Source organism: Somniosus microcephalus, chromosome 5 (assembly GCF_052327205.1).
Source record: "Somniosus microcephalus isolate GS21.2 chromosome 5, FLI_Smic_1.0, whole genome shotgun sequence".
NCBI classification, from domain to species: domain Eukaryota; kingdom Metazoa; phylum Chordata; class Chondrichthyes; order Squaliformes; family Somniosidae; genus Somniosus; species Somniosus microcephalus.
The window spans coordinates 174633532-174649521 of record NC_140991.1 but is presented as its reverse complement, the minus strand read 5'-3'; the positions used below and the strand labels follow the sequence as shown (position 1 = coordinate 174649521).

General features: G+C 44.9%; 1 protein-coding gene across 2 annotated transcripts in view; it reads right to left on the bottom strand.

Moving 5' to 3' along the window:
* Positions 1 to 15990, bottom strand: part of LOC147117448 (ATP-dependent translocase ABCB1-like) — a 174744-nt gene that overhangs the window by 69093 nt on the left and 89661 nt on the right. Inside the window, exons 14-17 of one of the 2 annotated variants that reach the window (XM_085988444.1) lie at positions 13706 to 13787; positions 11326 to 11408; positions 3624 to 3827; positions 2325 to 2425 (exon numbers count right to left, since the gene is read on the bottom strand). In XM_085988444.1, the coding sequence (XP_085844570.1) occupies positions 2325 to 2425; positions 3624 to 3827; positions 11326 to 11408; positions 13706 to 13787 (470 nt within the window). The remainder of the gene's footprint in view (positions 1 to 2324; positions 2426 to 3623; positions 3828 to 11325; positions 11409 to 13705; positions 13788 to 15990) is intronic. The other variant, XM_085988443.1, reaches the window with a different exon arrangement.

The window sequence follows — 15990 nt, the reverse complement described above, 5'->3', positions numbered from 1 at the left end:
TCTTGGATGGGCCATCCCCGAAGCTCATTAAAGTTTTAAAAGATATTAAAAATAACGAGCCCGCCAAATTCAACAAAGGAAGTTGAGATTTGGCGGTCAGATAAGCCAGGCTCCAAATTAGTATAATTGAGGCCTGCTTGTCCAGTTAAACAGTCGATTTCAGAAGTCAATTTCCAGTCAAGGTCGAGTGCAGTACAGCTCAAGAGAAAGACCATCATCGGAGACTCGAATGAAGAAAGAAGAAACAAAGATCGCGGCAACCAAAGGCCTACGGAAACCAACACCAGCCAATATTACCACCAACCAGGTAATATTGGGCCACCGCGACCAACAAGGAACCAACCTCCGAAAAACTCACAAACCAAAGACTTGTTTCCACTCTACAGGCTAGTCTGACTTACTCCTGGGTAAGATTTTGGACAAAAGACTCTAAAACTAGCCCTAACCAAAGAAAATTGGATACTTACCCGATAAGATCCAACAGAGCGACTAACCGCATCAGCGGACTCAACCCAACTGAAGACCCAACGCAGGTGCAGTCTTCTACCATGTCCGAGGTAAGGCAGGCCCCAACCGCCACAACTAAAGTGAACCCCGAAATCGTGAACCTCTACAACTGTCAAGAAAGTCATTTTTGGTGAGCATTTCCTGGTCCTCTGGATTCCAGCCTAGCTAGTGTAGTGGGGTTGGGAGGGAAAGGGATTTTTGTGTATTGTAATTCTCCCTCACTTATTCCGTGTGTTCCCCACCCTTTTAAAGTGTAAGTTTTATTGTATTGAATATTTTCCTGTCTCGAAATAAAGATCTGAATTCTTTTTGACTAACCCAGGTGTCTGTTGCAAGTTTTATTACGACCCCTAAATAAGTCCAAAGTCTGGAACAAGGGAGTGGGAGCGATTTGAACCACTCAAAAGAGTCAGAGGTGAAGCTGACTAGAACACACACACCACCCCCTACAGTAGGGTAGGGAAGGCAGAGTGATGGAGATGTAATGAGAGGCACGGTGATCTACTGAGATCACTGAAAGATTTGTGCCACTACACCCAGGTCCTCCTAAACGCATCCCAGCTTGTGTCCTCCTCTACAATCTGCAAACAGGCTGTTTTGTTCTCCTGGGGTGGTCTCTTCCGCCCATTGGAAGGGAAGAGGACCACCCTGCGTGCTCTGACTTCCTCCATAAGCATAGGGAGGGAGTCATGGGGGAACTTGGGTGCGGCCCTCTGCCTCTGTGCAGTCATTGTCAGTGTTTGCAGCACCTCAATACTGGAGTGCACTGACAGCACTATGTTAGATTAAACATCAAATGCAATTTGGCCATGGTCCCTTTAAAGATCCCGGCTGAAAACGCATCTTGAATGACGTCACCAGACCCTCTCCATCTCATTGCACCGGATAACGCGCTGGGCGGGCTTAATAGGCCCCATTAAGGGAAAGTCATTTTCAGTAGCGGGATGGAGCCAGCAGCGGGGTCGCGACCTGCCACACCAACTATCTGCACCGGACTCGCCGAGGTAGGCAAAATGTATTTCTATGTATTTCTATGTAGGGGTTTCCAGAGTTCTAGACCTGCCAGCGTTCTGACTGACTATCTTGGTGCTGTATTCGGGATTACTTTGCATTATGTCACCTAGATCATGATGACGTCTATCACAATTTAACTAGTGAGTGTTCCTTGCAGCGAGATTACACTGTGTTCTAAAACTAATTCTCCTGACAAAGGGAACCTTTCAGAAATGTAATAGAGAATGCTGTGATCTTATGTTGCCTAAAACTACTCCATCAAGAAAGGAGGCAAAATTGCTGCAGACAAAAGATTGTCGCTGCCTTATTTGTTATTGCTGGTTGTTTTATTCTATTAAGATTATTGACTTTTTTGTGTGGTTGTACAAGCCAAAATGTACTTGCACACTAATATTGATAACAATATGAAGTGGCCCAATATTATGACATTATCTATGAACACAGATATGTGTAACTGCAAAAATAATTGGTGTTCACAATTAAGAGCTCAATGAGAGCTAAAACGCAGGTAAGAATATGTCAAATTGCTGTGTCTCATTAAAGTCAGACTTAGGAAGCAGAGTGTAATACACAAATGCTATCACAGCTTGTTTGGATGTGGCTGATTTTTACTAACTTGGGCCTTCAGAGTTAGACTGTGTACTATACTGTGCAGGATTCTCAGAGCTTCTTGCAAATGTGCTTTACGCAATCCCAGAGAATGCCAAAAATTAAGTATTATTTATCATTATTTTCAATAAAATAATAATTATCTTTGAATCCATTAGAAGATTAATTTAACAGTTATGTCTGGATTTGCATACCTGTATGGCTTCTCTAGATTTTCATTGTACATGTTTTCAATCATCGGTTCTATGGCCAAAGAAACAACAGTACGGATATTTTCCACGGCTTCTGTTGCTATCTTTCAGTTAAAAGAAAAGCATAGGTTAAGCATTGTTTGCAGTGTAAAGTTTCCAACACTACACAATGCCATTAGTAACTTCTTACAAAATCTTTTCCTAACCTGCGCATTAACTTTTAGAATCTATTCCCTCTCCATTTTTTACTTTTTTTATGCTAAGCAAGACCTCTGCTCCCTGAACAATTGCTCAATGAACATCCAGGCCTCGGTAACACTGTTCATCCAGCTTCCACAGGCACATATAAATGGGCCTGGGTGATTCACTGCAAACTTCTCTCCTCGCTTTCTTTGCAGCGATCTGTGAACCATCTGCTTGCCATTGGAATATCGGAAAGTCTCCAAGGAGAGAACGGTGAGTACAATCCTGTGCCCTATAAACAATACATTTGCCGCAAAATTTGATGTGATCACAATATATATTTTAAATGCATTAAAGGATACCAAAAATAGTAGATGAAAGGGAATTTTGCAAAGTATAGACATGCTTACAGTACTAACAGAGAATTCAAAGGATAGTTCTCAGCATACCCATTTCTAAAATAATTTTGTAATGAGAGGTTGTCACTAACATGTTAGTTTAATATCTGATTAAGTGTTTAAGGTGGTTAGTTAAAGTTGATGAATGGACTGATAGAGGATCACTTTAAAATGTTGAGCTTCCAGGAGGGAACCTTGTCCATATCAGAAATTATTTTTTGGTTATTCATTTTAATGGTCAGAAAACCATCTGCTGTGTGTTCGTGAATTTCCCATATGCACTTTCAGCAGATAAGGCTCCCATCGGAAGTGCGGATGCATAAAATGACCCATCATACGATCAATCCTCCCATTTTGCGTGTGCATGTGTATCTAGGTGTGTCAGTCTGTATGTGTGCATGTGTGTGTGTGTGTTCACATGTGTTACTGTGTATGTGCATGTGTCTGTATGGTGATTGTGCGGGCAGGCGTATGTATGTATGTGTGTGCGTGTCGGTCTATGGTGTGTGCGCGTACATGTGTGTGTTACTGTGTATGCGGGTGTGTGTGGGGAGTGGGCAAGTTGGCAAAAGAGGATTAGAAATGCTGTGCAAAGATTTTTTTCAATCTTTTAAAATAAATAAAACTAGGCTGTGTGTTCATACAGTCACTGCAGGGCATTTTTCAAAACTGATAATAATGAACAAGACAGTTGAGATCAACCAGAAAGTGCTGACTTTACCTTTCCAGCTGTTTCAAGCTCTTCTATATCGCGACTTGCGTATCCTGTCAGAGATTTCATTTCAATCACTCCGGCTGCAGCAAGGATGGGCACCATCATTAGGACCAACAAGGTCATCTGCCATCCAAATATGAATGAAATAATAACTGCAGTTCCCATGCTTGCAAAGTTTTGTGCTATTAGTCCTAGTCTTGAACCTACTGTCTGGAATAAAATAAAAATGGATATGCATCCTGTAAGAGCTTTCTCTAATTGTTACCGCAGTTTTAAATCAAACAGCAGTCTATACGAGGGAGGAAGTTGACAATGCCAAGAAGTGATGTCTTCCCTGAGCACTGCCTGCCCATGACCATTTGTTACTTTGCTCTCTCTCCTTTCCTTCAAAGCCCCTTAGGAAGCTTTCACTTCAGCCATTCCTTTGGGTTGGCTCTTTAACCTTTCCTACTTCCTGCTTGGTACCCTGCTTTCCATGTTGCACAGTCTCTGAGACAATATTCTATGCAGGCCGTGCTATGTTTTTGATTGACCTAATTAAGTTTGTTATTTTCTTAGGCCAGGTTATAAATCTATCCTTTATTTCCATGTTATATTATTATGTGTAATGCAAAGATTTTCTTAAGTGTGGTTCTTTCAGTCATATGCCTTTCTCTTCAATAATACATTGATGGTTGGTATCACAGATCTGCTTTATTTTTGTTCTGCATCTCTTCAGTACATAACTGATTTTTCATGTCAGGAAGTCAATAACAGCAGATATCTACTTTTAAATTTCAGATCATCATCACAGCTTGTCGTTCCACAATCCCAGGCTCTGAACAGGGCTGTTTATGCTGACGTCTAAGTCTTCTATTGCGGTCTCGGTGCACAGTGTCAGATTTGGGCTCTCCCATAGCTAGCTGCAATGGGAGATTAACAGGAGTCTCAATGTGAACGTATCTGACTTGTCCACAAATTTCAGACAAACAGATAATGTGCCAATTAAGAAAGTGTCAGCTTTACAGCAAAGGATTCAAATTGAAAAAACAGAACATACAGTAAAGGAGTCATAGTTAGCTATAATAGCACCAGTTACGTTAAACAGTGCGAGAGCATGCAGACACGTTTCAGCGTAGATAACAGTCATAAAAGATAAATAAAGTCTTCTCCAAATATTTTTGGAAATTCAATATAAGAATTCAAGCCGATGTCAATTGATTTTTTTGAAGTATTACAGGACAAAATAAAGTATCGAGTAGCAACCTAAAGAGTTCACTAACACACAATGTTCTCCTAAAAGCAAGGGAACTGAAAATGGTTTAACAAAAAAACACGAGCAAACCTACTGCAGGCTGTACACAGTCAGCTGCTTGTTGTTCCATGTCCCACCATTAGGGGGTGCACAGCAGAAGCTTAAAATGATTCATCTCCTGATGTTCCCAACCTTGTGCCACCTCCCCCAAAGCTGCTGTATATTTTAATCCATCAGCATATAAATGAAATACACATCTATCACAAATGCAATACAAGTGAAGATGTAGGGAGCAACCTATCCCCGCCCAAAAATAACTCAAACAGAATATGAAAAGAATCGTATTTTGTTATCTAATCACAGAATACAATTGATTTCTAAACTGTTAATAGGGTGATGCACAGCGCTGCACTAATGCACTGACTTATTGAGTGGGTGAACACAGCTATGAATCCATAGGGGTAATTTTCAATGTCTCCACCAACATGGTAACCTGTCAAAGTGGACTGCCCGCCTATTGTGAAACCGTCCATTGTGAAATCCGCCCATTGATAAACCCGGCCATTGGAGAATCCGGCCATTGGAGAACCCGGCCATTGGAGAACCCGGCCATTGGGGAACCCGGCCACTGGGGAACCCGGCCACTGGGGAACCCGGCCACTGGGGAACCCGGCCATTGGAGAACCCGGCCATTGGGGAACCCGGCCATTGGAGAACCCGGCCACTGAGAAACCCGGCCACTGAGAAACCCGGCCACTGAGAAACCCGCCCATTGGAGAACCCGGCCATTGGGGAACCCGGCCATTGGAGAACCCGGCCACTGAGAAACCCGGCCACTGAGGAACCCGCCCATTGGGGAACCCGGCCATTGGGGAACCCGGCCATTGGGAAACCCGGCCATTGGGAAACCCGGCCATTGGGGAACCCGGCCATTGGGAAACCCGCCCATTGGGGAACCCGGCCATTGAGAAACCCGGCCATTGGGGAACCTGCCCATTAGGGAACCCGACCGGTTTTACTGCCATTGCTTTCAATGAAAAAGAAAAAATAAAGATTTCAATGAGATGAAAATCTGGCGGGTCCTGCAACAGTCAAGTGAACTGCTCCATCCAGGCAGCAAAGTTGAAAATTACCCACCCTTCCCCCTCACAATTCCTCACAATACTGCACCCTAAGGAGAATCGGAGGGTGAATTTATTTTGGGCTTCTCCCGCTCCTCTGCTGTAACTTTGGTGGATGTTCAGTGAAAATCCCGTTTACACACCTATAGTGGCAGAGCTCCCGAGGAGATTTACCAACTCGGTGACTCGTCCAAACAGAGTACTGGAATTTGAAAGGCTACTCTCATGTCGCTACTGAGTGGCACTGATAAAGGACTGATAGCGGGTTGCCTTATTTACTCTCAAGCCAGGAAACAGTGCACAATGTGGAGAGATCTAAAGAAATAAAGAAACAATTTTGAGCAAATGAGAGATAATCCATAGTGCACCTGACATTGGAAAGACGATGCAGAGCTGGACTAATAGAAGCAGCAAAGTGCAAGAGGCGGGAGCCCGCTGGAATGGCCACAAACTCCATCAGGACCCGGTTATGCAGGTCCCAGATTTGCTGCAACCATTGTTGGGAGTGGAGCAGCACCGACCCCCAAATAAAGCTACCGACATGGAAGGGGCAGTGTCAAGGGTGGAGACTCCCTACACTGGGATTTTGCATGTTGCAGAGGGAGGGAGGAGTAATGAAGTGATTTGTAAATGAGGATCAGGACTTTGAAGTCACTGCATTAGGGGATGGTAAGTTAGTGAAGGTCAGCAAGAAAAGTGCGGCGGGAGTCTCGGAGCGGCGGCAAGAATCTCGGCAGCGGCGGCGAGTACTTAAGGTGAGCCCGAGGACCAGGTAGGCATACTAATCTCCAATCTCAGAGAGAGGGAGAGAAGTAAAAAGTAATCGAAGTGTGACGTCACCAGAAAGCAGGTAAGTGATTGGTTGGTGAGTATTTCTCTTTTTTAAACTTTAACTCTGTGGTTTATATTTTCTAAAGTCTCTGTGGTGTAGCAGGGGCTGTTTGTAAACCAGGGCCCTTAAATATACCATTTAACAGTAGTGTAATTGGTGGGATTGATTTGATTTAATTTAATTGCAATTAATTAAAGGGTAAGTCATGGCAGGACAGCCCGGTACCATGGTATGCTCCTCCTGCGCCATGTGGGAACTCAGGGACACTTCCTGTGTCCCTGACAACTATGTGTGCAGGAAGTGTGTCCAGCTGCAGCTACTGGCAGACCGCATTGCGGTGCTGGAGCTGCGATTGGATACATACTGGACCATTTGCGAGGCTGAGGACGTCGTGAATAGCACGTTTAATCAGTTGGTCACACCGCAGGCAAAGGTTGGACAGGCAGAAAGGGCAGAGTACTAGGCACAGGCAGGTAGTGCAGGGGTCCCCTGTGGACATCCCCCTCTCAAACAGATACACTTTGAGTACTGTTGGGGGGGATGGCTTATCAGAGGAAGGCAGCAGAAGCCTACTTCCTGGCACCAGTGGTGGCTCTGCTGCACAGGACGGGAGGATAAAGAGGGGTAGAGCTATAGTAATAGGGGATTCTATTGTAAGGGGAATAGATAGGCGTTTCTGCAGCCGCAAACGAGACTCCAGGATGGTGTGTTGCCTCCCTGGTGCTAGGGTCAAGGATGTCTCAGAACGGCTGCAGAACATCTTGGAAGGGGAGGGTGAACAGCCAGTTGTTGTGGTGCCTAAAGGTACCAACGATATAGGTAAAAAATGGGATGAGGTCCTAAAAGCTGAATGCAGGGAGTTAGGAGGTAAATTAAAAAATAGGACCTCAAAGGTAGTAATCTCAGGATTGCTACTCATGCCATGTGCTAGTCAGAGTAAAAATAGAAGGATATTTCAGGTGAATATGTGGCTAGAGGAATGGTGCGAGGGGGAGGGATTCAAATTCCTGGGACATTGGAACTGGTTCTGGGGAAGGTGGGACCAGTTCAAACCGGACGGTTTGCACCTGGGCAGGGCTGGGACCGATGTCCTAGGGGGAGTGTTTGCTAGTGCTCTGGGGGAGGATTTAAACTAAAATGGCAGGAAGTTGGGAACCTGAGCAGGGGGACAGAGGAAAGGGAAACAAGGATAAAAGCAAAAGATAGGAAGGAGAAAAACAAAAGTGGCAGTCAAAGAAATCAATGGTTTAAATCAAACATGGCCACAGTAAATAATAATTCTAATAAGTCTAAGAGCATTAAAAAAACAAGCCTGAAGGCTTTGTGTCTTAATGCGAGGAGTATTCATAATAAGGTGGATGAATTAGCTACGCAAATAGAGGTACACGAATATGATTTGATTGGGATTACGGAAACATGGCCCCAGGGTGGCCAAGGCTGGGAACTCAACAGCCAGGGCTATTCAATATTCAGGAAAGATAGGCAAAAAGGAAAAGGAGGTGGGGTAGCATTGCTGGTTAAAGAACAGATTAACACAATTGTAAGGAAGGATATTAGCTCTGATGATGTGGAATCTGTATGGGTAGAACTGAGAAATACCAAGGGGCAGAAGATGTTAGTGGGAGTGGTATATAGACCTACAAACAGTAATGCGGAGGTTGGGGATGGCATTAAAAGGGAAATTAGAGAAGCATGCAATAAGGGCACAGCAGTCATCATGGGTGACTTTAATCTACATATAGATTGGGCTAATCAAATTAGAAATAATACTGTGGAGGAGGAATTCCTGGAGTGTTTACGGGATGGTTTCCTGGACCAATATGTCGAGGAACCAACCAGAGAGCAGGCCATCTTAGACTGGGTATTATGTAACGAGAAAGGATTAATTAGCAATCTTATTGTATGAGGTCCCTTGGGTCGGAGTGATCATAATATGATCAAATTCTTCAGTAAGCTGGAGAATGAATTAGTTGACTCAGAGACTAGTGTCCTGAATTTAAATAAAGGAAACTACGATGGTTTGAGGCGCGAGTTGGGAAGGATTGATTGGGGAATGTCACTCAAAGGGTTGACGGTGGATAGGCAATGGCAAACATTCAAAGACCGCATGGATGAACTACAGAATTTGTTAATCCCAGTTTGGCATAAAAATATAACAGAAAAGGTGACTCAACCGTGGCTAACAAGGGAAATTAGGGATAGCATAAGATCCAAGGAGAGGACATATAAATTGACCAGAAAAAGCAGTAAACCTGAGGATTGGGAGCAGTTTAGGATTCAACAAAAGAGGACAAAGGGATTAATTAAGAAAGGGAAAATAGAATATGAGAGTAAGCTTGCAGGGAACACAAAAACTGACTGTAAAAGCTTTTATATATAGGTGAAGAGAAAAAGGTTGGTGAAGTCAAGCATAGGTCCCTTGCAGTCAGAATCAGGGGAATTTATAATGGGGAACAAAGAAATGGCAGACCAATTAAATACATATTTTGGTTCTGTCTTCACAAAGGAGGACACAAATAACCTCCCAGAGATGTCGGGGAACATAGGGTCTGATCAAAGGGATGAACTGAAAGATATCAGTATTTGTAGGGAAATGGTGTTGGGGAAATTAATGGGATTGAAGGCCGATAAATCCCCAGAGCCTGATAATCTACATTCTAGGATACTTAAGGAAGTGACCCTAGAAATAATAGATGCATTGCTGATCATCTTCCAACATTCGATAGAATCTGGAACAGTACCCATGGATTGGAGGGTAGCTGATGATAACCCACTATTTAAAAAAGGTGGTAGAGAGAAAATGGGGAATTACAGACCGGTAAGTCTGACATCGGTAGTGGGGAAAATGCTAGAGTCCATTATAAAAGATGTAATAGCAGAGCACTTGGAAAACAGTGACAGGATCGGACAAAGTCAACATGGATTTACAAAAGGTAAATCGTGCTTGGCTAATCTACTGGAATTTTTTGAGGATGTAACTAGTAAAATAGATAAGGGAGAACCAGTGGATGTGGTGTATTTAGACTTTCAGAAGGTTTTCGATAAGGTCCCGCATAAGAGATTAGCGTGTAAAGTTAAGGCGCATGGGATTGGGGGCAAGGTATTGACTTGGATAGAGAACTGGTTGGCAGACAGAAAGCAAAGAGTTGGAATAAATGGGTCTTTTTCCAAATGGCAGGCAGTGACTAGTGGGGTACCGCAGGGATCGGTCCTTGGACCCCAGCTATTCACAATATATATTAATGACCTAGACAAGGGAACTAGATGTAATATCTCCAAATTTGCAGACAACACAAAGCTGGGTGGGCGTGTGTGCTGTGAGGAGGATGCTGAGAAACTACAGGATGATTTGGACAGGTTGGGTGACTGGGCAGAAGCATGGCAGATGCAATATAACGTGGATAAATGTGAGGTTATCCACTTTGGTGGCAAAAACAAGAAGGCAGATTATTATCTGAATGGCAATAGATTGGGAAAAGGGGAAGTGCAACGAGACCTGGGTGTCCTTGTGCACCAGTCACTGAAGGTAAGCATGCAGGTGCAGCAGGCAGTTAAGAAGGCAAATGGTATGTTGGCCTTCGTAGCGAGAGGGTTTGAGTACAGGAACAAGGATGACTTGCTGCTGTTGTACAGGGCCTTGGTGAGACCACATCCTGAGTATTGTGTGCAGTTTTGGTCGTCTTATCTGAGGAAGGATGTACTTGCCATGGAAGGAGTTCAGTGAAGATTCACCAGGCTGGCAGGAATGACGTATGAGGAGAGATTGGGACGATTGGGCTTGTACTCGCTGGAGTTTAGAAGAATGAGAGGGGATCTCATTGAAAGTTATAAAATTCTGACAGGACTGGACAGACTAGATGCAGGAAGGATGTTCCCGATGATCGGGGAGTCCAGAACCAGGAGTCACAGTCTAAGGATGAGGGGTAAGCCATTTAGGACAGAAATGAGGAGGAATTTCTTCACCCAGAGAGTGGTGAAACCTGTGGAGTTCTCTACCACCGAAGGCAGTAGAGGCCAATACATTAAATATATTCAAGAAGGAGTTCGATATATTTCGTAAGGCTAAAGGGATCAAGGGGTATGGGGAGAAAGCAGGGACCAGGTACTGAATTGGGATGATCAGCCATGATCGCATTGAATGGCGGAGCAGGCTCGAGGGGCCGAATGGCCTACTCCTGCTCCTATCTTCTATGTTTCTATGTTTCTAGAACTGGGTGCCAGGTTAATGGGGTTAAGTAGATAGGATACAGGCAGCAGAGTTTTACATGTGTGCCGGCTTCCTTGAGGGGCCGGGGTTAGTAATCCTGCTCCTCTTGGCCCAAAAAGAGTACTTTCTTGTAATAATGTCAAATCATCCTTCAGGCTACAAAATTATACTTGAAAGCACCGCTGTTATTTGGTATAATAATACATCATATCCAGGAACCTGTAGGACAGCATTTTTTAACCAGTGATTTCAGAAGCAGCTGCAGCATGATAAATATAGAACTTTGGAATGTGTATAAAAGATGCATTACGCACTGTTTGGACTTGTGATGCCTCTGTGGCCAGTCTTGTAGTTAGGGCTCCGGTGTTGTTTTTCTTATCATCAAACCAAGCAATGTCTTAGAGAGAGAATGAAGCAGAAACTATGAACGGAATAGAGAAACAGAATGAATCATTCTAAGAACTAGTTAATCCTGACTTGTGGATTGTTGCATACTTGTGGCTTTGGTTTTGGCACAATAAACGCCCTATTAAAATAGATTGAACGGTTGGTTGAGTCCAAATGAAGTATCGATTCCCCAGCTGTGTCTCTGCTATAGTTAATTAGCTGAATGAACTTGTGTGTGTTAACTTTTGCTGCATAGCTGCTCACAGTTAATGTAGAAAGGTGAATCTCCCCACAATTTGTCATTAGTTTCGTGGTGGCTGACGCCTGTGGGGTGTGGCATCAGTGAGCTTTAGTCTCGGTTCTATGTCCTCCTGATATCATCCTCTCAACCTTATATTGTTCCCTCCATATATTGTTCCAAAATATTAGGAATTTCCATGAGGGATGGATATGCTGCTTTTCTGTCCTGAAACAATAACAACAATGTCATAGAGTAATAGAGCCATAACGACACAGAAGGAGGCCATTCAGGCCATCGAGTCTGTGCCGTCTCTCTGTAGAGCAATCCAGTCAGTCCCATTCCCCCGCTCTATCTCCGTAGCCCTGCAAGTTTATTTCCCTCAAGTGCCTATCCAGTCTCCCCTTGAAAACATTGGGGGGAAAATTCGGTATCGCCCCATTTGGGGCACCGTTATCGGCCATGCGCAAAGTTTAGCGCCTGGCGCTAATTATCGCCTCCGACAACAAACTTGGCTTTTATCGCCCCGGAGGTGATTGGAGCGCTAAATCAGGCACTTCACACCTGCCTTAAAGCGCAAGTGCTGAGGAGTGAGGCGCTACCTCAGAGTGCTGGCGAAGCAAGGAAGGGCAAATCAAAATGAACCTGCATAGTGCTGCTCAGTACTCAAAACTCCTTCACACAGCGTTGAATCTCTCCAGAATTCTCTCTCTCTCTGAATGCGTGGTGCAAAAATGTCACCAACAAAAAAAGGCAGGACACGGTTGCCTTTAAATCGTGCTCCCCTAGTCCCTTTCTGACAGCATAACGCTCCCCTCAACCTGTCGTTGCTAGCGGCAGGCGGTAAGGCAGGTGGCGCCACTCAATATCCAGTCCGGGGCGCTAATGGGGCGTTGCGCACTCGACTGATGTCACAATCTGCCGGCGCAAGAGATCATGGTGGTAGTGTTTAGCGCCGCCGCAAAATGTCTAGTTAATTTGCGAGCGGCACAAACATCGCTGCGCCTGGCCTCTAGTTGCTTTGCACCCCAATTGGCTCCCTCTTAAGGTGCTAACGGGAGGCGCAAACAACTGACTTTTTCCCCCATTGTGTCTCCGCTTCCACCACTTCCGTCAGCAGCGACTTCTGGGTCATCCAGTTGTGGCCTAACCAGCGTTGTATAAAGGTTCAGCATAACTTCTCTACTTTTGTACTTAATACCTCTATTTGTGAAGCACAAGATCCTATATGCTTTCTTAACCACTCTCTCAATATGTCCCGCCACCTTCAGGGACCTATGCACATTAACTCCCAGGTCCCTCTGTCCCTGCACACTCTTTAAAACTGTGCCATTAAGTGTATATTGCCTCTCGCTGTTCCTTCAGCCAAAATGCATCACCTCACACTTCTCTGTATTAAATTCCTTCTGCTACTTGTCTGTCCATTCTGCTAGCCTTTCTATGTTCTGTGTATTTATATGGAGCATTTAGCATAGTAAACCTTCCCAAGGCATTTCACAGGAGTGTTATCAAACAAAATTTAAAACTGAGGCACATAAGGAGGTATTAGGACGTGACCAAAAGCTTGGTCAAAGAGAGAGGTTTTAAGTAGCGTCTTATAGGAGGACTGACTGTGAAGTCTGTCAAGTGCACACCATCTAACATCCGTTAATACTTTGCACAGACTTGAAAAGAAACACTGGTGAATTCATCCATAACCAATACAATACTAGTACATAAAGGTAATTCCACTGCATGTTATCACTTCAAAGCTGATGACTTAAATGGATGTTTAAAAAGTGCCACATACAAAATTGTTAAAAATAATCAAAACTCAGAAAATAAAGAAAAAAGATGAGTAAGGAACCCAATAACATACACTTATCATTAATGATAATTACCCATAGCTCCATTCCCTTTTGGATCCTTTGGCTGTGCTCATCAATGCACTGTAATTGTAGTTTCTATCTCAATCAGGAGATGGAGCTAAGCAAATATTTCTTGCTGTGAAAAGTTTTCCCAGCCTGTTCCTCTTCAACTATATAAATCATTCAGGTTCCAGATCCAAGAAGAGCAATCATCATGTTTACTAACCTGACGTAACATTGCCTTGAAGGCCATGTATCTCAGTTTCAGAGTGAGGGTTTCCCCGGCCCTTCCAAACATAAAGCCCTGAAGACAACAAAGCAAACTTCATATTATAATTTTTAGATTATCCAATTACCAGAAAATTCCAAAAGACCAACAGCAAACTTTGAAATCCTTTACATTGCTGATAGACCGAGTGTAGCGATTTGTGCTGCCAATGATCATTTTATTTTGCAAACACAACATCGTATTTTAATCTCTCTGCTAGTGGCAATGTTCATTAGCTGTGCTGCTACAAAGTGGCTGGGAACTGCCAAGTCCTCATAACTTCAATATTTTTTAATACTACACAGATTTGGAACTGGTGTCTACATATTGATGGTGCTGTACTATTCTTATATTTTCCAGCAGTATTTATTTAAAACAATAGAGATTGTCCTTTCCATAAAGGACAGCAGGCCCAAACAGTGTTCATGCTACTGTTCATTATTTTTCTTTCTTGATTTTTTTACCATATGTGGTCATTTCTCTGGTAGTCATTTCATTCCTAAATGAAAATTGAAATATTTATCTGGCAGTGTTTAATACTGTATGGTGCTGCCTCCAGTTTTCTCTCTTGACTCGTCTCTCACACATTGGGCTGGATTTTCATTGGGTAGGCGGGTTGGGGGTGGGGTGCGGGCAGGGAATCCAGGAGAATGGGTTTCCCGCATGATGTGCCTCAATAATTCCGAGACTCGAAGGTAGCAGAACAAAACAAGGCTTTTATTAACTTAGAACGAAACACGTAAGCGAGAGAGATGTCGTCCTTCTGGAGACTGGGGCTAGACTGAAAGCTAGCTTACAAACGGGGCCAGGTATGGGCGGAGCCCTACACACAGCACATTCCAGTATACAATACAGCACATTCCAGTACACAATACAATGAGGTCTGGGGGAAGGGAAATGACACTGAAACCGATCTCAGTCACAGGCAGTGGTGAATGGAATATTTCATCACATTCACCCCTTCTATAGATTTAGTCTGTTCGGGGGTTTGATAGTCCTCTGCGACCGACGTGGCTGTTGCGGTGCCGCGGGTGTCGGCTGGGTGTCCCCGGTAGCCTCCTGGGTCTCTGCCGGGGGTGCCGCCAGGGTTGCTGAAGGGGTAGTTGGTGGGGGTGCCGTTGGTCGGTGTTCTTCCGGGGGTGATGAAAGAGTAGTGGGTGGGTAAGAGTTGCTGTGATCGTCGTTGCCGCTATTGCCGTGGTTGTTGTCGATGCCGGCTGGGGCGACGTCTTTTATGGACACGGTGTCCTCCCTTCCGTCGGCGTGCCGGACATATGCGTATTGGGGGTTGGCGTGGAGTAGGTGTACTGGCTCCACGAGAGGGTCCGCCTTGTGGCCCCTCACATGCCTTCGCACGAGTACCGGACCTGGGGTGGAGAGCCACGACGGCATGGATACGCCTGAGGTGGATTTCCGGGGAAAGACAAACATTCGTTCATGAGGCGTGGTATTAGTGGCCGTACACAATAGCGACCATATCGAATGGAGCACATCCGAGAGGACTTGCTGCCAGCGGGAGATAGCGAGGCCCTTGGTCCTTAGAGCCAGAGTGACTGCTTTCCATACTGTCCCGTTCTCCCGCTCCACTTGGCCGTTACCCCGGGGGTTGTAGCTGGTGGTACGGCTTGTGGCGATCCCCCTGGACAGCATGTACTGGCGTAGCTCTTCACTCATGAAGGACGCCCCCCTATCCGTATGGATGTAGCTCGGCATACCGAACAGGCAGAACAGGCTGTTGAGGCATTTAATGACCGTGGCGCTGGTCATGTCTGGGCAGGGGAAGGCGAATGGGAACCAGGAGTATTCGTCCACAATGTTCAGGAAGTAAACATTGCGGTCGACGGACGGGAGGGGGCCCTTGAAATCTAAGCTGAGCTGCTCAAAGGGCCGTGTAGCTTTGATTAAGTGGGCTCTATCTGGGCGGTAGAACCGAGGCTTGCACTCAGCGCAAGTGCGGCAGTTCCTGGTCAGGGACCGAACTTCCTCAATCGAGTAGGGTAAGTTACGGGACTTTATGAAGTGGAACAGCCGCGTGACCCCTGGGTGGCAGAGGTCGTTGTGGAGGGTCTGTAGCCGATCCCCGGTGGCGCTGGCACACATCCCTCGTGAGAGGGCGTCAGGGGATTCGTTAAGGGCCCCTGGCCGGTAAATGATGTCGTACTCGAAGGTGGAGAGCTCGATCCGCCACCTAAGAATCTTATCATTTTTAATCTTCCCACTCTGTTTATTATTGAACATA